Source organism: Oryzias latipes, chromosome 8 (genome assembly GCF_002234675.1).
Source record: "Oryzias latipes chromosome 8, ASM223467v1".
Classification (NCBI taxonomy): domain Eukaryota; kingdom Metazoa; phylum Chordata; class Actinopteri; order Beloniformes; family Adrianichthyidae; genus Oryzias; species Oryzias latipes.
The window spans coordinates 19,739,709-19,763,092 of NC_019866.2; the positions used below are offsets into that span (position 1 = coordinate 19,739,709).

Below are 23,384 nucleotides of genomic sequence, written 5' to 3' on the forward strand. Positions count from 1 at the left end.
GCTGCTAAAGCTCCCCTCAGAAGCAAAATGGCCGACAGTAAACTAACCGATCCTACAGCGTCTGACAGTCATCAAGGGTTTATGCATGTTTTGTTTACAGCTTGAGAACTACAGTCGCTCAGAAAAGGATTTTCGCCTTTTTTTCCTTTTTTACAGTTTAGATTTGGCCTACTTGCGATGTTATTTCACATTCAATTTAGCCTTGGAAGCCTCGAAGAACTAGCTTGTTAGGCTAGCTTCTTTGCTAGCCTGCTAGCGGTGGGTCTGCAAGAATTTTTGCACAGCTGCACTTTATGTCCTGTGTGATTATCGAGGTGAGTATTAAACGCAAATATGGAGCTTTTGACTTGCTTTTGCTCCACATGCGCCCGTTAACTACATTTGTGCGTCTTTATTTACGCAGCTAGCAGAACACGGGGTTCTCAGCTTGGGGGGATAGCTTTCGCTTGTTTTTGGCGTTGAAATTGCTAATAAAATAAGCGTCACAACTTGTATCATTTGGCCTTGAAGAACAACTGTGTGTTTGTTCTCTTGGTTATGTGTTTACAAAACGTGTTATGTGTGTTTCTGTTTGATTGTGAAACCTTTCGTCCAAAAACCTGTGTGGTTAACGTAAACCGCTTTACAAGATGCGACACACAGACTGCTCAGTGATCTGTCGACTCGTTCCGGTTCGGGTTCTAGTTACACGGAGCTCCGGGGGCAGCTGCTGTGACTGTTCGCCGTGTTATGCAGCGGTGTTTTGGGGTCAAGACGACGACTCCCCCCGCGTCTATATGGTGGACTAGCTAAGCATCTCCTTAGAGTCACACATGTTCGCGTTGTTTGGATAGAGTCCTGGCTAATTGCTTTTAAATATGCAGGCGTCTGGTGTGCAGGGCTGCTCGTTTATTCTTAAACTGATTAAGCTCTGCTAGTAAGTTAGAGCTCGTCATGATGAGTTAACCCACTGACTATGTGTAGACAGATAGCTGGTTAACACAGGATGTGCAGCCTGAGTAGAAAGATTTTGATTTTTTTTTTTTTGATTTTTTTTTTTTTTTTTTTTTTTTTTTTTTGTGTGATGAGCTGAGGCCTGTGTTCAAACTCTTATCATTTTAAAACATTCTTCTTTACAAAATGTTCATGTATGAAATTACTAAAAACAGCTAATCTTTAAATGTACTTTCAAATAACCAATAATTTTTTATCAACTTAGAGTCCTATTTCTATTTAATTTAAATCACTATTTTCCTTTAAAGATCCACTACAATAAAAATCACGTTCTTGGTGTTTTCTGATGATGGAAGACGTAGATATAGAAAATTGAGCTTAAAAAAGGATTTTTGAGTATTTCTTTATTCACACAAAAAAATGCTGTTTTAAAAAGCTTGTAGATGTGACGTAGGACCTACAACGGCAGGTCACAAGCTCCCTGCTCTGCTCCATTCTGATGCCTCCACTTTTAGGCAAATGGATCCACGTACGTTTTTTTTTTGTTGTCTGAGCTGGGATCTCTGTACGGCTGGATATCTCCAATATTGCTTTGCATTTTTGTTGCAGCGCTAATGTAATTTTAGGGGTGTGAGGGGCTGTAAGCTAGCAGGAGAGAGTGTAAAGAAATGGGTAACAGGAAGTGGGGGTGGGCTTACTCCGCACCAGTGGTCCTGCCCCCAACCCAGAGGTTAATTTCTAATGAACTCCTGCCGCTCTGCAGGAACTATATTCTAAAAGATATGGAAGCCATTGTGTAGCATAATTAAAAATAAAGTCAAAACCAGAAATGCTTTTTCATTTTCAAAATGAAGCTGCATTTTTTGACTCAAAATTAAAATGGAAAAGCAATCCACCAAAATGCTTTTTCATTTTCTTCTTCAACACTGCTTACTCTGTCACTTAATTAAAATGATAATGAAAATAGTATTTGACATTTCATTTTCAAAAAGGTCTCTGGTAAATGTGTAGCAAAATTCAATTAGAAATGTGTAATTTGACAAACTGGATTAACAGAAATGCTTTTTAATTTTCAAAATGTAGCTGCATCAAATGAATCGAAATTAAAAATCAATACTTCAAAATGCTTTTTCCTTTCTACTTAAAAACAGCTTATTCTATGTTATAATTAAAACGAAAATGCAAAGAAGGGATTGCATTTTCATTTTAACATCCACCCTGCGAATAGTGTCGCATTATTCAATTCGAGTAAGCATTTCCAGCGGGGCGATGACGTCAGTGCTATCTCCGTGTGTCCGGCTGCTAAGAGACAGACATGCTAGGAGCAGTGGAGCTTTGTGTTAGCGGCAGAGAAGAGGGCTTTGGGATGGTTGTGAACTTCTGATGATTTTACACAGCTTCTCAGGACTACGTAACAGCATTTATGCCTTCTGCGGACGCACCGCGGTTCGTCAAACCCCCCTGGACACGTTTTTTTTTCTTCGGACCGGCAGCCGCTTTCGCATAGCGGAGCTCAAAGCCCCGCGGCCCGAAGCTCCCCGTCGCCGAAGGCGGAAGTGCTGCTACGATCTGAGAAACCATCATATGAATTTGTGTTTCCAGTGGTGTCCAGAACAGACATTTCTAATTGAATTTTGCTACAAATTTACCAGAGAACTTTTTGAAAATGAAATGTCAAATACTATTTTCTTTATCATTTCAATTAAGTGACAGAATAATCAATGTTGAAGAAGAGAAGGAAAAAGCATTTTGGCGGTTTGCTTTTTCATTTTAATTTTGAGTCAAAAATGCAGCTTATTTTGAAAATGAAAAAGCATTTCTGGTTTTGACTTTTATTTTTAATTATGCTACACAATCACTTCCATAGAAAACAACACATTTTTGTTTTGGCTAAAACAACATACTTAAAAGTTCACTTTTACAATAGATCAAAAGATGATCGAAGTGGGACTTTAAAACCTTCATCTGTGAAATTGTATTTTTGAAAATAGATTTGAGAATTAAATCTATATTTATTCTAAAATGAACGTATTTGTAAATTTAGTTATTTATATATTTTTTGCATATGAACTAGTGGTAAGGAGTAACTGGCATTCAAATAGACCTAAATCCTTGTCTCCATTTAGAAAGGTAAAAATGAAGTTTGTATATTTTTCTCTTACACAAGTCAATACACATCTCCATACATGGTTCACAAATTGATACATAAAAGATTTAACTCACTTTGTGCTGATACATTTTATTATAATTCTTTCACCTAAATGAATACAATCTATATATTTATTATTCATAAAGTCATTGAAAATGATAATGAAAATGCCTTTTAATTTTATTACTAGCATTTTCTATTTTAAGTAACGAAGACAAAATGTCTTTAACATAAAAACTTGTCTGTCTTTTAGCCTGTTTTGTTTGTTGTGGTATTAAAAAGTGTCATTATTTTTCTTAGTTATTGTTTGAAGTGTTAACAAAAAGGGTTATCATATTTTTAATATACACAACAAACATCCAGTGTGGTTTACCTTCAGCCAATTGTAACTAACCCAGATTGGTAGAAGCAAGCTTGGAATTGGACATCTGTGTTTGCATCACATGAACATAAAAAGGCAGAGATTGTAGAGACACAACAGGAAGACAAACTGACAAAGATGGACAGCAACCGTTGATTTACTTCTCAATCAATTTCATACCTTTTTACAACATTATCTTGTTTGTATCTGTGATTTAAATGTATTTGTTTTTTCTTTTGTGGGTGTATTTTTCCTTTTTTTCTTAACTTTGTCCCTTTTTTAATTGGAAAGGGGTGGACCTGCCTGAGTTGAGGTTATTTGGTGCAGAAATATTTGCTTTGGTAGTTTTTTTCCTGTGCAAGTTTCCATGTGTTTTCACGTGTTCTCTTTGCACATGTTAACTGTTTTGGTTGGGTAGGATTCAGCCGTAAGGGCACAAACGGGGCGTCTTTCATAAAGGTGGACACATGGCTCACTCTTTAGCATTGATGCTGGCGTCCTCTGGATCGTGCTGCCTTCACAGTCCCCGCTGCCATGAAAAACACCCGACTTTTCTAGCAGGCTTTTGTGTCATGTTATTGTGGCTGCTGCGTGTGTCGTTTGTCATTTTCAATCGCAATGCTTTGCTGGGTAATGAATTATGCAACGAAGAGCCGTGCTAGCAAGGGTTGCTCCGCAGGTTTAACGCTGTAGTTTCTGGGTAACATTGGAGGTGTCAGAGTACTCTCACCCGTGATCTGATGAATGCATTTCTCCAGTTTTGAGTGAAAGCGTCTCATGATATGAAAAGTGGACATTTTTGAATTCCTAGTGGGATTCGGTGTGTCTGGAAAACATAAATAATTCAATGTGTGCATTTCTCTTTACAGACTAGAGAATCAAGAAGGGGAACAGTAGTTCATGGAAGACAAGAAAAAGAAGAAAGAAGAGAAGAAGAAAAGGGAAACTTCTCAGAAGGTAAACTATATCCTCTTATACTTTCTTTACCTTTTTACTTTTTGACTAAAGGTCATATTTTCTTTGCGTTTCTCCTGTTTCTAGGTGCCAGAACAGAAAATCAAAGGTATACGTTTTCCCTTGTTCTTTTCCTTTCTTCTGTTTTTCATGTTTTATAGGATTTTTCTTGGAATAATCCATATTTAATCAGAAATAACACGTTTTATAATGAACTTTATTATTTAAAAATAAGACATTTTAGTTGATATGCATGTTTAAAACTGATTTATTTGAAGGATGTGCATTAAAAATTATTTTATTCTGGCTCATTTGAAATAATATCTGTACCAATTTTTATTTATTTATTTATTTTTCTTAGTGCCAGAATCAGCCAAGCCCTCCTGTTCCCAGCCCCTCTCCACCCCAGGTTCAGTGTCCCCCAGCCCTGGCCCCGTCTCCCCTTCCTCCCCGAGTCCTGGTCCGGGCGGGGTTTCTGCCCAGGTTCCTCCCGGTGGCGGGAACAATGCAAAGCAGCGGACTGCTGTGGCCAACGGACAGCCCTCCTCCTCTTCCTCCTCCTCTTCTTCTCCATCTGGAAGTCAGACTTCCCAGCAGCAGCAGCGGTACATGTCCAGAGAGGTCCCACCGAGATTCCGCTGCCAGCAGGACCACAAAGTGCTACTGAAGAGGGGTCAGCCTCCGCTGTCCTCCATGCTGCTAGGCGGAGGAGTGGAGGGGGCTGCAGGAGGAGGAGGTGGTGGCTGGGCTCCCTCTGCATCCCCACTGGGCGCAGATAACAACAATACAAATGCATCTGGACATGCAGGTGAGCGTCCCAGATGAGACACACTGACTCTGATTACCTGTTTGTCCGGTAACTTTATGTTTATGAAACCTGTGGGGTTGTCTATCAGCCACAAAAATAATTAGAGGTGTTAAAATGTCTTAATCTCTGTCACTATCCTTGATTAAATCACCAGTATAAATAATTTGACACTTCTACCCCTCAGATTCCAACATGACTTCATCCTCCCCTTTACAACCCAAGTCGTCATCTTTGTGCGTCGCTGCTTTGTCGTCTTCTACTACTTCAACTTATGCAAATTCCACATGGGGGGCGGGCCCTGGCAGCCAGTCCTCTTCTCAGGGCTGCGAGAGGGTGATTGTGGATGGGACTGACCTGGAGGACTGGCCCGCCATCACAGGCGGGGCCAAACCGAGTTCTGACGGGGCTGCGGGGAGGACGCAGGAGCAGGACTGTCCCAGTAACAACAATAGTGCCTCGTGGGGTGAGAGAAGCATCCAGCAAAAGGGAGGAGTGATAGGAGAAGGAGGAGCAGGGAACACAGACAATCCCTCCCCACCTCGTTCTTCTCCTCTTTCCTCTTCTTCCTCTCTTAATGAATGTGCACAGTCGAGCGTGGGTGCGTGGGGCTCCTCCACCTCATCCCAGGTGGAGGCTGGGCCAGGATCAGCAGAGTTTTACAGTTCCAAAGTCTCCCATCTTCTTTCTGGGTCTCAGGAAGGTCCAGTAAGTGGCAGCAACAACAGCGGTGTCACTGGTGCCAACTTCAACCCCAGTGTGAACCCGTCCGCTTGGCCCGCCCTGGGACAGAGTGGAACAACCACTTCAAACAGTGACAGCCTTCCGCTCCACTCGCCCATTACTTCAGCTTCCTCATTCTCTGCCAGCACCACCCTCATCACCACTCAAACACTTTCATCTGTGAATCAAACTGGTCTCTACCAGCAGCACACTGACACAGCTGTGGGAGCCAAAAGTGAAGAACAGCAGCAGCACTTACAGAACCCAGGATCCGAACTGGGTTCAGGAGGGGGATCAAGAGAAGCAGGACCAAATCAAGAAGGCGACAATGAGGAAAGCTCTGGAGTTGTTAAGGGTGTAGAAGGAAGTGATGATCTTTCTGGTTCTTTGTCTTCCTCCTCTGTTGCCTCTTCTCGGAGATCCATGCCTCCTCTGTCCTCTGAACCAACTTTATGTGCCTCACAGGCAGATTTGTGGGGTGGAGGAGGTACTGTGACTCAAGGGCAGGAAGGGACTGTTTGGGGTTTTGGTAGTCAGGACGACAGAACGGGGTGGGGTAGGGGGAGTGGTGGGGACTCGGCAGCTCCAGCGGTATCTCAGGAAGCGTGGGAAGGAGGCGGTTCGAAAGCAGATTGGGTTGGCTCTGCCGAAAATTCAAGTAATTTAGCAATAGGAAATCAAAAAGGAGTAGATGTTAGCAGCAGTAGTGCTGGAAATGTAGGTGCTGGTGGCAGCAGTTCGGAGGACTCTGCCTCACCAAAGTTTGCTACTATGACAAAAGCTTGGGACAATCAGAAAGGGACGGAAAGTGAGGATGTTGCTGTTGGGGATTGGGTTGCAGGAGAGGTGCAGGGTGGAGTCACTGGAGGCGGAGGGCCCTCCTCCTCCAGTGGAGGTGGATCCATTGCTGGAAGCGGAGGTGAGGGGAGCGGTGGTGAACAGAAGCAGGATAGGTCCTCTTCTGCACAACTCCGCTCCACGACTCAGACGTCCGGTGCTGAAGTGGCCTTACTGAGCATGCTCAACCGGTCTGATCTGGACCCCAAGGTTCTGTCTAACACTGGGTGGGGGCAGACCCAGATCCGACAGAATGTGGCCTGGGACCTGGACAGCAAAACAGGAGGAGGGAACAGAAGTGAAGGAAACCCTTCTTCTGCATTCCCACCTGCCAGCATGAACACTACAGCCAGTCGTAGTCCTCGGTACCTGCCCAACACGGGTTCAGTACCGGGTGATTCATCTGTAGGCAGTCACTCAAGTGGCCAAAATTCTGCTTCCTCTACTGTTGAAGATGGGGGTTCTTTTATGCCTAGCAGTGCTATGAAGCCAGGCTCGTCAGATGACGATATGGAGAGCAGCACAGTTAGTGGATGGAGCAAGGCTCCACCTGAAAACCAGGCCAAAAGATGGAGGAGCGAAGAACAGCAGTGGGGCGATCGCAGAGGAGGGGGAAACAACTGGAGGGACCTGGAAGAACAGGCTAGTGGGTGGGGAGATGGCCCAGAGAGTAAAGGTACAGGGGGTTGGAAGGGTTCTGCAAAACCTGAAGCAGGGGGTTGGGGGGAGGAGTGGGGGCAGAGAGACTCTGCTACTGGGGGTGGGTGGGGAGATAGACGCAGCAAAGGTGGAAGCAAATCTGATGATGGACCATCTTGGGGGGGCGTGGATGAAGGCAGATCTCAGCGAGGAGGGTCAAGTCTGGATGAGGGCGTGTCTCACCAGGATTGGGGGAGTACCAAGCCCCTCGCCGCACAGATACCAAACAGCCAAGTCGCGCCAATGAAAGCCCCAAATCAGCAACAGCAGCAACCACACGGCCAGCGAGCGATGGGAGGACCCATGCAAGGAGGGTGGAGCAGCCGCTCAGGCGGAGGAACTGAAGGTCCACCCTCCAAGGGTCAGAACCAAAGTTTGGGCTGGAAATCTGGCCCCATCCCCCAAATTTCTGGTGGTGATACACTGGAGCCCAGTGGCTGGGAAGAGCCCTCCCCTCAGTCCATCAGTCGCAAAATGGAAATAGATGATGGCACGTCAGCATGGGGAGACCCGACCCGCTACAACAACAAGAACGTCAACTTGTGGGACAAGAACAACCCTGCCCCCGGTCAAAGTCACAGTCAGCACGCCCCTCCACCACCCATGCAGCAGCCACCCCTTAGAAGACAACCGGGGATGCAGCACAGCACCAACAAAAATGCTGGCTGTGGTGCAGCTGGTGAGAGACCACAGTCATGCACATTTGTGTTTTTCCAAACCCAAACCAGAGTTCAGTGTTAAATCCTCATACATGTCCAGGCCCAGGGATGTGGGGAGGAGGAGGCGGCCCACAAACTGTGGATGACGGCACAGCTGCTTGGGGCAAAGTGGCAGATGCAAGTTCAGGTTGGGGAGAACCAGATGAAGCCGGCAAAACATCTGGCTGGAGGAACCCTTCACCCAACCCTGGAAAACCTGGTAACAGAAATTAGTCCTACATAGTTAATATTTTTACTCTTAAAAGTCTAAGTTGTTGACTTTGTTTGGTTTTTACTTGTATAGATGATTCATCAGACTGGCAAGTTATGATAAAATGCCTAAGTAGAGCCCTCTCTGCTTTATCCTTTAGAACAATTTCCAAAAGAAAGCAGGAGTCAACGAGAAGCAACTTCTCACCAATCATCTGTTTGCGCTGCAGGAGGGAAGTCTGTTGAAGGTTGGGGAGGAAAAGGGGACAGCTCCATCTCTGCCTCCAGACACCCCAGCTGGGAGGAGGACGATGATGGCGGTGGAGTGTGGAACAGCACCGGCTCCCAGGGGAGCGGCTCCTCCTTCAGCTGTGGTGGGTGGGGTCCGACTCACGGAGGAAAGAGAGGCAGCATGAAGGTGAGCGGGGGTCTCGAAAACACACAGGTGGCTTCTTCTTTGTGTGTTTTCATTTAGCTTTCTTCCAAAAATGTTTCTCCAAATCCTGCTCACCCTTTTTCTGATTCAGATTAATGTTTGAATTTCTTTCCTAAAGAGTGGAGGAGGAGACAGCTGGGTGAATTCGGTGTCACGCCAATTCTCAAATATGGGCCTTCTGGTAAGACGTCAGTCATTTCAGTATCTCTATACCTGAGACGCACAGATTTTATATCCATGTGATTGTTTTGGCTTCCTCGTCAATGTGTCATTAATTAAAATCCAATAGAGTCTCATTTGTATTCAACAAAACGTGAGGTTATAAACTTATTTGCTGCTTCTAAGGGTGATGATTCCAGTGTTGACAAAAAGATGGAAGCAGACAAGAGAGGAATGAGCGACTATAATGGAGAGATGCGCAGAGGAGGACGAGGTGGAGGCTACCGCATGTCTGGCTCTAAAGACATGGGTTCTATGGACATGGGAGCATATGGTGACAAGGTACGTGTTTGCAAACGTTTGAGTGGTCTCCAGCAGGATCACTTTAAACAGGCTAACTTCAAAAAATCAAACTATTCAGAGCTTTTTTTCTTCTACCTGTTAGCTCTTCATCCATTGAACAGATTCAGCTTGTTGTAACCATTACATCTCCTGACTGCATTACAGTAGAAACCAATGCATTCTTTTGTGTTTTATTTTGGTGAGAATGTCACTTTTCCTGTTGCAGATAGACACATTCTAGTATTTGTCCTCTCTGTGTAGAGCCACTCGCAAAAATGACACGTTGAAAATCACTTTAAATACCACATGCGAGTGAAATAAAACAGATTTATTTCAGGTGAGCTATTTATTTTAAACAGCTTCAGAAGGCTGACATTTGATTGTGGGACATTATGTAGGGAATTAAAATTGTTGTTATTGTGAAATGTTGGTGGGTTTGGTGAAGGATACATTCATTTCAATGTACCCTCATACATTTAAAAGCAGTTTTGGTCTGTATGTCTGTCTCTCAAAAATATCAAAGGCAGGTTTGAGAAGTGTAAAATGTTCAAACAGGTAAACAGTTTTTTCCGTGTTTGCAGATTATATGTTAAACATTTTAAAGAATTATGTTTAAAAAAAGATGAGCCTTGTCATTAAAGGTTGCTGGAGTAGTCATTTCTACTTTTACTTGAGTACTTTTTCCTACCAATACTTATACTGATTGATATTTGAGTGTTATTCCGACAGTATAACAGATCTTTTGGCTAAGTGTACGTACTTGAATTTGAAATAACTTTGCAAGTCTTTCATTGAACCTGCAGAAATCCTTTGACATCTGTGATTCTTTTTCCACATTGTTCCTGTTGCTCTAAGTTTGTGTGACAATAACTTTACGATTTTTGTGTTTTGGTTTGGACCAAACAGTTGCACTAATCTTCAGTCTGATCAAATGAAGTTTTTTCAGACGTTGTTTCTTCACCATCTTCTTGCTGTCACAGGTGGGGGGCCACGGAGTGTTTGCTCCCAGCGGAGGAGGAATGCCTCCACCTCGAGGGATGCACCAGCCCAGCATCCATGCGATGAACCCGTCCCAGGGATTACGTGCTCAAGTGCCTCATCAGTTCTTGTCGGCTCAGGTCTGTTTTCATTTCTTCTTTGACCCGTTTTCTTAAAGTGTGTTTGCAGACAGAGGTTTGGGTGGTTTATGAACAGAACATTGCGTCTGTGTGTTTGCAGACATTCCAAATTCTGTGACTTTAAAAGTTGGTGGTCCTCCAAATAAAGCTTCACCCTCTTCAAATGTTTTTCTTTTTTGCGCAGTAATAATACAGTGCAGTAATAAATGGTATAAAGACAATTTTACAAAGCAAGAAATGTTTTGTTGAGCAAGAATTAGGGCTAAATGCCAATGAAATTGGTAAAAATGAATTTCTTCAATTTATACTCATCTTGTCCACTTGAATATTGAAGATGATTGTTTTCAACAAACATTTCTAAAATTTCTAACATGTCACTTCTAACGTCTGGACTTTACTCTCGTCAAAACTTTTTTTATTGCTGGTTTCCTTTAATCCAGTTTTTCTTCTAATCGACTTTTAGAATCAGAGCAATCTACTGCCTTATTCACAAACGGTGTTTTGGTTGTGATGGTCAAACTGCTGGCTTTGGTTCAAGAAAATGTGCCACAGAAGCTTTTAAACAGAAGTGTAGATCTAAGTCCAGTCTGTTGAAAAGTCTGTGTTTCAGAAATATTCCACAACTTTCCTAATAACCAAGTCATTGTGCTTTTGTAAAGAAAGGAGGCTTCCTTTTATTTCATGCTTGAAAGTCCCACTCCAGTTATTTTTGATCTATTGCAAAAGCATTAAAATTATGGGGAAAAAGTTTTTTTTTCTGTCAATCTGCTCCTCTTTAGTAAATCTGTCTTTTTCTCAGCAGGTTTGAATTTGATTTTACAGTTGGTTCAGACTACAGGTGACTGACTGAAACCCCTCTTCTCATAGGGGCGTTTTTCAGTAAGAAAACAGAAACTACTCATTTGTGATTAAAAATAAACATTTTATAGACGGTGTGAAAAAACGGGAAAAGCGGAGAGCAAAGATGGATTACAAATCAATACAGGAATTCCTTTGAAAACAAAACTGGTGTTTTATCTGGAATCATTATGTTGTGACTTCCTCTCTTGTTTGCATTTAATGTGATATTATTTTTAAAATGCCCGTAGTTTGTCTTTGTAAAATACTGGAATCTTTTGTTTAGGACATTTCATTTTTATCTACCATCCAACTTGTCTGGTGAGTCAAAAATCAGATTTTTGGTCTCGGGGATTAAGACTTCAAACGTGGAGCATCAAACCAACCCCAGCAAAATCTGTTTCAAGGTTGTTTCTCCCAAAAATGCTCTGCAGAGTGCATTCTAGTAATTCTCAAGCTAGCAGGAGCACTTAAAGCATCTGCTGCATTGTTCTGCAAACATTTTTACAGCTTGGATTTAGTTGAACTTTGTGTTGGAGCCAATTTCCAAAGGGGATGGTTAAATAAAATGGGTTTAGTTAAATTATTCCATCATTTGTCATTTTTGTTAGGGAAAGTAAAAAGCAGGGAGACAAAAATCAAAAATCAAATTTGGAAGGGAAAATTTGGGAGATTTTATTTTTTGGCCACAGCTCTAAAAAAGCATGATCACAGCTGATGAGCTTCTTTCTTGTCGTTGTGTAAACCTCTGAATTTGAATGTCTTGTCAATTGAAAAGTATCACCACACTTTGAAGTCAAATGAGCTGCATTCAGTTGCTGCCTTTTACTCGATTAGATTTCTTCTGACAGACTTCATTCCTATTTATGTGCTGCACCGCCACTTTCTCTGCTCATTCGCCCTCCTGATTGGTCAAAGTTAGCTTATTATTCAGAGCACATTCATTTCCTGTGAGGACGGCATGGATGTAAGCTCATACATCTGAAATAAATCCCGACAGCCGAACGAGGTGTTTGTTTTTGTCATGGTTTGAGTCACCCGTCCCACCACGTTCCTGTAACCTGCAGGTTCCTGGTCCAATGCTAAAGCAGATGCCCTCTCCTGGTGGCAGTGTGGGTGGAGTTGTTGGAGGAGTCGGCGGTGTCGGCACAGGGGTCGGCGGTGTTGGTGGAGGAGTGTTCCCTCCTCAGATTTCACCACAGCAGCTAGCAATGCTTGGAAACATATATCCCCACATGCAGCAGTTCCATCTGGTACGTGCAAAATGTGCCACATTGTGACACTGCAATGAAAAGCCTTTACACTTTCTTTAAAACGTGTTTAACTTTTCCACCTGCCGGCCCCACAGGCCTGCCAGCTTTTGCTACAACAGCAGCAGCAGCAGCAGCAGCAGCAACAACAACAACAGCAGCAGCAGCAGCTTCTGCAGAACCAGAGGAAGTTTCCTCCGCCTCTCAGACAGCAGCCAGACCCACAGCAGGTGAGTGCTTTCAATACATGCACAACTTTGTATGTGTTCTAAGTGATGCTGGTCTGATACGAAACTGATTTTATGAACAACAAAACATACAAAGTTTCGTTTACTTTTTTAGATTTTTTATAAAAATATCAATGAAATAAATGACACAGTTGTGTATTTTTTTGACAACCATTGTTGGGCTTTAATTACAACTTTAGTTGTTATTTTGCTTTATCTGAACAGTTGTTTGCTAAATAGAGGTGGGTTTTTAAAAACTGAACACACAATTTGATCTTTAACATGGACTTTTATTTTCTATTATACCATGGTCTGGCTCGATTCTGATTGGCTGCTGGGTGTGCGAAAAAAATCAGAATCAGAATTACTTTATTGATCCCACACGTGGGAAAGAATAAGAATAATATAAAAAAAAACAAAAAAAGTATCATAAATGTATAGAATAAGGTGGTATAATTAAAAAAGTTATTTACAGACAGTAAAAAGATGTGCTCAAAAAAAAAGTGCAACGGTTATCTATTGTATTGTGAGTCATTATACAGTGTTATTGAATTGGGTAGGAAGGATTTCCGGTACTGGGCAGTTTTGGAGCGGAGCTGTCTGAGCCTCCTAAAGATGGAGCTCCGCTGTTTATCCAGAACAGGGTGGAGAGGATGGTCTGTGTTGTCCATGATGGATAAGATCTTAAAGTCTTGAAAAAGTGATATACCACAGGATAACCGCACAGTGAAAGAAGTTCCGGTCACATAGCTTAAATCAGTGTTTTTCAACCGGTGTGCCGTGGGAGATGGTCAAGTGTGCCGTGGAGAATTGCCCTCATTCACTGATCTAAAAACATTTCCCATCAGGAAATCAGCTCTTTGTTCATCCAAACAGGTCCTGATAAAACACTGAGTAGTTAGGAATATAAACGATCATAAAATACTTTTTTCTTTGTGTTTATTTGATTCTATTAAAGACATTTTGATAAGAATGACGGTAACGCGAAATAGCTGCAGCTATAACTGTGTAAGGGAAAAGTCCCGCAGCTTTTACTGTCTCCACGACTCCACCAATCATTCTTGAAGGCTTAATCACATGTCATCAGTCTGACCAATCAGAAGTGGTTAAAGTCTCCACTTCCTTGTTCCAATTTAGCTCATAACTCAGTCAGTTCCGACAAAAACACCAGCTAAAGCTCGTCTTTAGCTGGTGTCAAAACAGACTATGAGTTTCTGCTTTTTTTTTTTTTTTTTTGGGATGCTGGTGTGCCGCGGGATTTTTGTCAAGGTTAAAGTGTGCCGTGGCTCAAAAAAGGTTGAAAAACACTGGCTTAAATGTTCGGTATCACTGTGCTGGCTTCTTTAAAAAAAACTTTTGCTTCATCATCTGGACAAAAAAGATGTGAACTTTCTTTCTGAACTGATACTTTTTTCAACCCATCAGGATGATCAGTATAGATATATCGCTTTATATTGCAGAATCTTGACTGCAGCACGCAGCACCACGTCATAAATAGTCCGCTTTTCGTTTAAAAAGCTATCTAAATCGGAAAAAAACAATAATTAAGGACTAAAAACGGGTCAATATTTATTTCTTTTGAAAGTGACCATGGCATAAGCGGGTTAATGGCCTTCGAAATATGCATTATCACTTTTTAACGCACTTCGCGGAAGCAACCGTCCGACGCGAAGGCTTCCACGGCGTGCGTTAAAAAGTGATAATGCACCCTTTGTCGGCCATTAACCCTTACTTAAACTTTTACATTTTTTCCCCAACTCTTGTTCTTTTTACAGCATGAGTTATGAGAAAACAATATTCAATGACAAATGAAAATGTTAAATTGAAATGTTAAAAATGTATTTATTATTGTATGAAATTGACCATCAGTATATTGACAGGGATAGTGATCATTATGTCCCCTGTTTATACAACGTTGTGCTTTTTTTGCTTGATGTTTTTATGAATATTGCATTCATGGCTGTTGGGTTTTCTCTTGAATGTTGCTCTTTGCAGCTTGCAAGGATTATGGCTATTCTGCAACAGCAGAGGCAGCAGCAGGGTGGAGTTGGTGGGGCAGCGCAGGGAGGGGGGGGCTCCAAACTGTCCCCATCTCACCTGGGTGGAGGACTGTCCAAACAGGCCATGGTAGACCCCCTGACACATCCGGGCTTGGGGGGACCGTTATCAGATCCTTATGCCAAATCACAAGGCATGTATCCTGGTGAGTGCAGCTGTGTTCTCCCCATCCAGCCCAAATAAGGAGAAGAACTCACTTACACTTTAAATGGTTGGTAGGATGGAATCATGCAATTCTAAATGTCTACATTTGTTCTTGAAGGTCTGGCACCTGGCAGCAACCTGTCAGCACTGGAGCTGAGTCCCATGATGGGGGGGATGAAGGACATGGGGGGACAGCAGTCTCGCTTTAAATGGATGATGGAGGAACACTCTCCAGCTCCCTCTCCCCCAGACCCAACCCCTCACAAGAATGGTGGGCTTGTGGATTCCCCGCAGAATATTTTTCGTTTTCATATAAGGAAATGACTAACTTTGAAACCTTCCCTTAGGCCCTTTGCCCAGCTCCATAAAGGTCAGAGGAGGGTCCCCCTTCTCCCAGTATGAAATGCTGGGCAGCGAAGGTGTGGGAATTCCCCCTCAGGGTTCTGCAGACAACTGGCACCGCACTCCTGGGAGCAAAATGGGAAACAAACCTGCCACTTCAAGCTGGCCACCAGGCAAGTGTATATATATTTATATATATGTAGTTCATACATGAAATTAAGGATGATTAAAACCTTTTGTTCTGTGGTGACAGAGTTCCAGCCTGGTGTGCCCTGGAAGGGAATCCAAAGCAGTGGAGACCCAGAATCTGATCCCTACATGACCCCTAGAAGTGTTCTAGGCTCTCCAGGATCCCCAAACCTTAATGACCCTGACCACCAGTTGCTGCGAGACAACATAGGTAGAAAGCTCAATGTTTTGTGTATAAACTGCTGATTTGAACTGTGCCAACTTGTTCCTATTCCTGCAAAGAATGAAGCAGTGACACTAATAGGCTATTGAAATTTTACCAAGTAGCAAATTAATATGATACGGCGGAATGAGCCTGAAGCTAGGGCTGTGACGATAACCGCATGAGGTCATCACCGCGACACCACGCCCCCTGGTGGTTCATCACCGCGGTGATGAAAAATTCAACACCGTCACAGCTCTACCTGAAGCTTAATTGTCAGCTGCAGTTATGAAGTTTGACTCATTCCTGGAGCCTGATGTTAAATCGGTTAACAGCTGTAATCCCTGCAGCTGTGTTAATGTCAGTGTCTTTCCCCAAACACAAAAAATATCTAAAAGAAAAAACCTAAAATTAATACATTTCCATATTTCATATTTGCCCACATACAGTACATGCCGTGGTTTGGGATTGTTTTAGTCATAAGCCTCATGCTGAACGTTTAGACCGGTCAGGTAGTGCGAGTTGCCCGTGCAATAACGGATAAAACCAGTGTGGTTTTAAAAATCCTCACCACAGGTTTTGAATTGCAACATCTAAAGAGCCTTAAATCAGGTGGGTGGGGGGGTGGAATACAAATGTTGGAATTCTTTAGCAGCCTAGATGCTGCATTTTTCGGACTTTCCTCATTTTTAGCAGGGAAGTTCTTTTTCCTTTTTCAACATTGAGAGCGTAACTGCAGACGAACATCATAAAGCACCATGGAATGCTCCTATAGGGAAGCTGTCTCATAAAACCCCAGAGTTTATCCAGCATTTGCGTGGAATGATGTGCTCATCGCCAAGAACACTAAAAAACGAGGAAGCATGAGGGTCAAGTTAGGATATGTCTGACTGCTGTGAGCATTACTGTACGTCACTGCATGCAAGTTCCAGAAATGAAAAATAAATCTTTTGGATTTTGTGTTTTCCAGGGCCAAACCCCCCCCTCAACACCTCGCTGCCTTCACCTGGTGCCTGGCCCTACAGTGCCTCTGAAAGCTCCCTGAGCAATGCACACAGCGCAGGTATTTCCTGTTTTCTACAATATTTACTTTTTGCAGATCTGCTTAGGAATGCTCCTCCATTCCATAAATAGTTGACGTTTTTTTGTTTTATAACTGTACTTGAACATTTAAAGAAACCCTTTTGCTGTATTTAGGTTATTATTTATATAAAGATTAAAATCTGTTTCAATGTTGGGATTTCTGCAGTGTTTTTCAAATCTTTTTACCCGCCTCTCCTCCCCACATCTCCTTCAGGAAAGTACTCTGAGTACAAGCCCAGCTGGCCTCCAGAGCCCATCGGACAAAATAAATTATGGAAGACTAATCGCAACAGCTCGCAGCTGCCACGCCCTCCTCCTGGCCTTACCAATCAGAAACAGACCTCACCCTCTCCGTGGGGAACTGGAGTTCCTCGGTTGGCCAGGAGCTGGGGAGGGGGCGGGATCAATCAAGAGTCAAGATTTGGGCCAGGTATTTATTTATCATCATCATTTGGTGATTTGTTAGGCTTTCTTGCCAGAGTTTATAAGGCCCAATTTACACTGCATGGTTCAAGTGACCTAATTCCGATTTCTTTTCCTCTCGTGTGGGACAGATCGGATATGACCGGTGAACGTGTAAGCAGGACAAAAGCGCATGGATTCTGATTTTCTCAGATCGGATTCAGGCCTCATTCATATGTGCAAATAAATCGGATACGAATCGGATGCGTGCATTTGCGTGTGCCATGTAAGCAGACAAATTGGATATTCCCCAGTAAATGCGAGTCGTACGTCAGTGACAACAACTCAAGACAACACCAACTGAGATCACATGACTTATTAAGGTGCTTTTGTGCGCTAATTTTGCTGTTCGAGGACAGCTGGAGCTCTGGAACAGGCTTGAAGCCGTATATTCTTTGCTTGGATCAAACTGTTAGTACAGCACAATGTCTGCAAACACTTCCTCACTCAAAACTCAGAGAGAGCACATAAGCCAGCCGAGCAGCCCTTCTTTTTCCTCTCCCGCGCATCCCCTCTCGTCCGCCTGCCTCATCCAGGAGCGCCCAAGGCAACGCCTCCTTCTGTCGCTGCGTTGCCTCCATGACAACTGCAGTGGCACACAAAAAAAACAACAAAATGGGGAGGGTTTCATCACGCTAAATGTTTGCCGTTTGGACCAACACGCATCTTCTAAATGTGCTTTTATTACTGTTATTATTGTTACATATTTTTTAAAATCCGTGCGGTCAGTGCCCAGATCCGCGGAAGGCGGAAATGCTGCTACGTAGTCCTCAGAACGTCTACGTTTGATAACTTTCAGGATTGTATAGTGTAAATGCAAAAATCGGATACGGGTCACTTTTAAAAGATGATGTAAGCGGGTCGTCAAAAAAATCGGATATAGTCAGAAAATCGGATTTTGGCATCAAGACCTGTAGTGTAAATGCAGCCTAAATGTACTTGATCCTGTTTCCCCGTAGGCGCAGCTTGGAGTGATGGTACTTCCTCTAGAAGCAGCTGCTGGTTACTGCTGAGCAACCTGACTCCTCAAGTAAGAAATCACTGAACTGCAGGAAAAGCCACAATTATCATTTGTACACTCTAAATCAAAATCTGTTAAAAATAATTTAAAACAAAGTCAGGCAAACATCAGATCACAATCGGGCTTCAGACACCAGGGCCCCCTCTGGTGGTGACAGATGGCAAAGAAGCTAGAACACTAAAAATGCAGCATAGTACCACAATTATTAGAGCTACTTATTTAAATCTGTGTCAAGAATAAGGTTAAGGTTTGGAAGATCATGACAAATGTGTCAGAGGAAACATACATGTTGTCCAGTCTAACTGAATAGAACACAGACAAAAAACAATGTCTGGCTTCTTTTAGGAATCAACTGTATTTAATAAGTATACATTAAAAAAGGCTTATTTGTGTGATAATGTCCTAATTTTTAAAGGAATGAGTAATTATGATGCAAAGGTTGAACCTGAACAAGCCCTTATAATTTATTTTTTTACATTAATTTGTCCTAACTGAGCCTTAAAGGTAAAAAATGAAATCAAGTTTGTTTAAATTTTTGAGTTACATGGGGAAAATGAGGATGTTTTCAAATGTTTGAGCTAAAATGCAAATGCTGACATAAGGTTTTGAGGATTTAAAAATATACTGCTTGAAGACGGTAGATATTACAGCTCGATTGTTGAGGTTCTTCCTGACTTTGAAAACATTAACTCAGAGACAAGAAGCAGAGAGGAAGGTTCTCTTTAGAAGTGATGAGGATGGATACGATCAGGAATGAATCCATCAGAGGAACGCCTCATGTGAGATGTTTTGGAGATAAATACAGGGAAGCAGAATGAGATGGAGGAGGAACAGTGGTGATGTTGGTAAAAGGATGCTGAGGTTGGAGCAGCCAGCAAAGACGGATGGAGAAAGATCAAAGAGAAGGTTCATGGATGTAGTGAAGGAGGACACGGGGGTGGTTGGTGTGACCGAGGAGGATGCAGAGGATTAGATGGAGGAATATGGTTCACTGTGGTGACCCCTAAAAAGAACCCCTGAAAGATGAAGCAGAAGAAGCTGAGTGTTTGTTGACACGCTGGACGTCTAGAAATGTTTACAAGTCGTGCATAGTTGTTAAGTTGCGCCCCGTGCATTTTTCTACTCTTTTGCCCATATCTTGCTGAGTTTTTGTCTCTCAAAAATATTCTTGTAAATTTTGAATGTGTGAGTTCTTTTTATGAACTGAAATGAAATGTATGAAGACGCACCGAAGCGTGTGTGAGCCTTTTTCTCCGTGTGTGGTTAAACTCTGAAATTATTGCTTTGGAGTTTGAATAAACTTGTGAATGGGGCCCAACGCTTATTACAGCCTTAAAGCTGAGTTCCTTTCTGTTATTTCGGATGCTGTTTCATAGAACTGGACTTGGAGATGTGGTTCACTTCTTCTGGATTCATTATACGAGTACTACCCCTGTTTGAGGGGGTTTTGGTTTTTCAGTAAAAAGATTGTTTAAATGAAAAGTCAAAATTGTAAACGGGTCCGTCATTCATTGACTGTTTCCAAAGCACCTTTTGTCTCGGCTCTAAAAGTGTTTTGCTGCTTCAGAACGGGTCAGACCGTAAAGCTGGAGCAGGTGTACGTTCATGTATTAGGCCTGTGTTCTCACTTCTGTGTTCTGCTTAAGCCTGTCTTACGCAAATCAACATAACAATGCATAACCCAGCTATAATTGGATTGTGAAGGCGGATGAGCCATTAAGTAAGTTATCTAATTAATCCATGGAGATAAAATGCTCCTCAGGTGTTTTTATCATGTGCCATGCAGAAGCCATTGTTGGAAAAGCTTGGATATTAACAGTTTCATTTTCTATGACCGTACCTGCTGTTTTTCCTCTAACAACAGTTCCTAATTGTTTAACCCAGAAGCTTTAACTACAGTGTTGACATTCTTTCAACTACCGTAACTCTTCAACTGTTTTATGCAATTAATCTAATTCCAGCAGATTCGGAAAAGCAGCTTAGTGCGGACGGATGTGCAACACTTTATAGTAGAGATGTTTCTACGCAGTTGACATAAACAGCTGATTCTGACGAGGAGAAAAGTGACTGCGCCGTTAAGCAACACTTCACTTTAGCAATTTGTTTCATGTGGGTGTAAAGCCCATATGAAACGCCGCTTTTCTCCACGACAGAATCAGCTGATTCATGTTGATTGCCTAAACGAGCGAAAATTTATGTCAAAGAGTGGAGGTTATTTAAGGGCTGCCAGCAATATCTCAGGAGGTTACTGGGTTAAGCACACTGACATATTTGATCCAAACCATTTTAAAGCATTCATGCAATTGTGGTTGTTTTGCTGTTAGTATTTGCTTTGGAATTGTGACAAAGTACACTCTTGATGTTTTGCATTAGTTAACTTTATTTGCTCATTTCCTCTTCAGATCGACGGCTCAACATTGCGGACGATCTGTATGCAGCATGGCCCCTTGCTCACCTTCCACCTGGGCCTCACGCAGGGCAGCGCTCTGATTCGTTACAGCACCAGGCAGGAAGCGGAGAAGGCCCAGGGTGCACTGCACATGTAGGTTCATCAGTGTCTTTGCTGACACACGAAAGAAAATTCTGAATGAGAATCTAAAGCTTTCACTGCTCCCTCACAGGTGTGTTCTGGGCAACACCACAATCCTGGCAGAGTTTGTGAGTGAAGAAGAAGTTGCGCACTATTTTGCACATTCCCAGGCTGGAGGGGCAGAAGGGGCCAGCTCAGGTGGAGCAGCAGGCAGTGGGGCACCTGGTTCTGCTGGAACAGGCACAACTGTGGCCAGCAGTGGCGGAAGCTCCCCTGGGAGTGAACGGGCAGCCGTGGGCACGTCTTCTGGAGGAAATGGGAATGGGGGTGGGGGAGACGAAGGTGGCACTTCCGTTCTTGGTGGCGTGAGGTCCTCCGGCACTGGCTGGCAGAGCCTCGATGGTACCGGCCCTTCTTCTGAAACCCCTGCAGCTCAAGGGCCTGGACTGGGAATATTTTCTCAGTGGAGCACCAACGGAGCTGGAGAGGGGGCAGTTGTTGGAGTGGACACTGGGAGGTCTGGCCTATGGGGGGGCATGACCGCAGGATACCCAAGCAGCAGCCTGTGGGGGGCACCACAAATGGAGGAAAGGCACCAAATGGACAGCCCTGCTGGATTGTTGCCTGGCAACTTGTTGGGGGGAGGAGCTGATTCCATATGATGAGCCCTCTGTTTGTGGGTTTGGACACACATATGGTATACACTGGGATAAATATGTACTTAATATGGCACACACACCCTTACATGGTATGCATATTAATGTACTACATACATAAACCTGCATACGTAAAAGTAGTATGCATAGTACATAATGCAGAAATGTGAGACTTGCTTACACATTCTCATGGCCAGACTTAAGCTATTATTAAGAATAAATAAATGCAGGGACTGTTAGACGTGTATACAGCCTTTTTCCACAGATGAAGATTTCAACTGCTTAGACTTGAAACCTAAAAAAGAATGAAAAGTCGGTCTCAAAGACTTGACTGGATTGCAGTGTGCTTAGTAAATAGGGGGCTTTGTAACTGATTTACATAGACATGCACACACCAAATACAGAGAAGCCTTCAGACAGACAGACAGGCACTGTAAACAGCATTACCTTCATCGTAAAATAATTTCAAACTCTGTGATGTGAGGTCTAAAGTGCAGTTTGTATTCACATCCCCTTAAAGATGGAGAGCGAATTCAGACACATGCAAACAGCTCTGGTTGACAGCAGAACTGTATCTAACTGTGTATGTTGGTTTTTTGTTTGTTTTTTTGGTTTTCTGTTTGTATGATTTTTACTTTTTGAACAGTACAAACATTGAAAAATGTCATTGTTCTGTTTTCAAGATGCTGACCTCCTACTGTTGTATTTCACGCACTCTTTCTCTGTTGTTCTCTCTTGAACATGTTTGTTACTGTTGCAGTGATATTTGTTAAATTGCTGGCAGTTTCAGGCTAAATGCATTTCTCCATGTGTCGATACTGTGTGCAGTATCATGCACACTATACGAGTATGAGTGAGACTGAGACCAAGTAAGTGGATTAAACCACCGCATTTGTTGTGCGTACGTGTGTGTGCAAGTGTGAGGACGGTGTGTGTGCATGTTAATGCCTGTCATAATGTGGGCAAGGCTGCTTACTATACATAAGGTCTATACAAAATATTTTGAGTGCATTTGGTATACTGCTGACTGTGTGTTCGGAAATATTGGCACTAATGCTTTTTTTCTTCTCATTTGAAGTTTTGTTTTTTAAGGAGATGTCTTTTTTTTTTATTGTCTGACCTGCAATAATAAAAAAAAACATTTTAATGACACAAAGAGCTGAAGGTATATGCGTTTTAGAAAATGGACATGCCAAATCTTAACTGTGTGGAGTGGGAGGAATGGGTGGGGGGTTCGTTTACAGAGTAAGCGTTACGTACGTTTTTAATGTTCTGTTGTTGTGTATTCATTTTAAATTAAGACAGGCTTTAACACTCCTGTTCAGTGTTTCGTTTTGAGATTTTACAAAGGAAAAATTTATTTAAACATTGAGAACAAGATTAATAAAGAAGAAAGTTTTGGCTTCTAAGTGTGTCTTTGTTCATTTATATACACTCATCCACACAGTTGGGGGGGGGGGGGGGAGACATTTCACCCCACTGCAAGTTGTTCCACTGAAATGAGTTTGGTCTGTTATGTTCATCATTGGTACACTTTAGCTGTGAGACAAATCATGTAGGATTCTTACAGCATTCATTTTTTTATAATGGTGCAGAAAATAAGTATTTGGTCAATTACCGTGGTTGGAAAGATCAAACTTGTTTTGGTCCATTCCTCCATATAGATCTTATCAAGAGCTGTGATGTTTTGTGGCTGTTGTTGGGCAGCAATGGCTATTAACTCCTTCCACAGATTATCTGCTGGATGTGGCACCAGTCTATACCACTCCAGAACCTTGAAATTATTTTAAAGTGCCACTACTTTGTTGCCCGGGTGACGTGTTGAGATCGTCATGCTGGATGACCCTGCCACATTTTCATCCTCAGTGCTCTCACTGATGGAAGGAGGTTGCCCTTGGGGTCCTTTGACAGCTCTTTGGTCTTCGTCGTGGTGGAGAGGTTGCCGTCTGACCGTGGGAT

General features: G+C 42.7%; 1 protein-coding gene across 2 annotated transcripts; it reads left to right on the forward strand.

The window, feature by feature from the left end:
• Nucleotides 1-22,834, forward strand: LOC101171336 (trinucleotide repeat-containing gene 6B protein). Of its 2 annotated transcripts, none has more exons than XM_023957955.1 (21): nt 1-314; nt 4,313-4,400; nt 4,485-4,506; nt 4,759-5,205; nt 5,390-8,140; nt 8,221-8,379; nt 8,531-8,787; nt 8,924-8,986; nt 9,151-9,306; nt 10,287-10,424; nt 12,329-12,514; nt 12,610-12,741; nt 14,734-14,941; nt 15,059-15,211; nt 15,288-15,455; nt 15,536-15,682; nt 16,644-16,736; nt 16,971-17,186; nt 18,178-18,248; nt 20,642-20,781; nt 20,861-22,834. In XM_023957955.1, the coding sequence occupies exons 2-21, from the start codon at nt 4,344-4,346 to the stop codon at nt 21,429-21,431; spliced, it is 6,135 nt and encodes a 2,044-aa protein (XP_023813723.1). In that variant the 5' UTR covers nt 1-314; nt 4,313-4,343; the 3' UTR covers nt 21,432-22,834. The 2 variants fall into 2 exon arrangements, with proteins under 2 accessions (XP_023813723.1, XP_023813724.1); XM_023957956.1 differs by having other exon boundaries at nt 2-314; nt 8,600-8,787.
• Nucleotides 22,835-23,384: the final 550 nt, after the last annotated feature.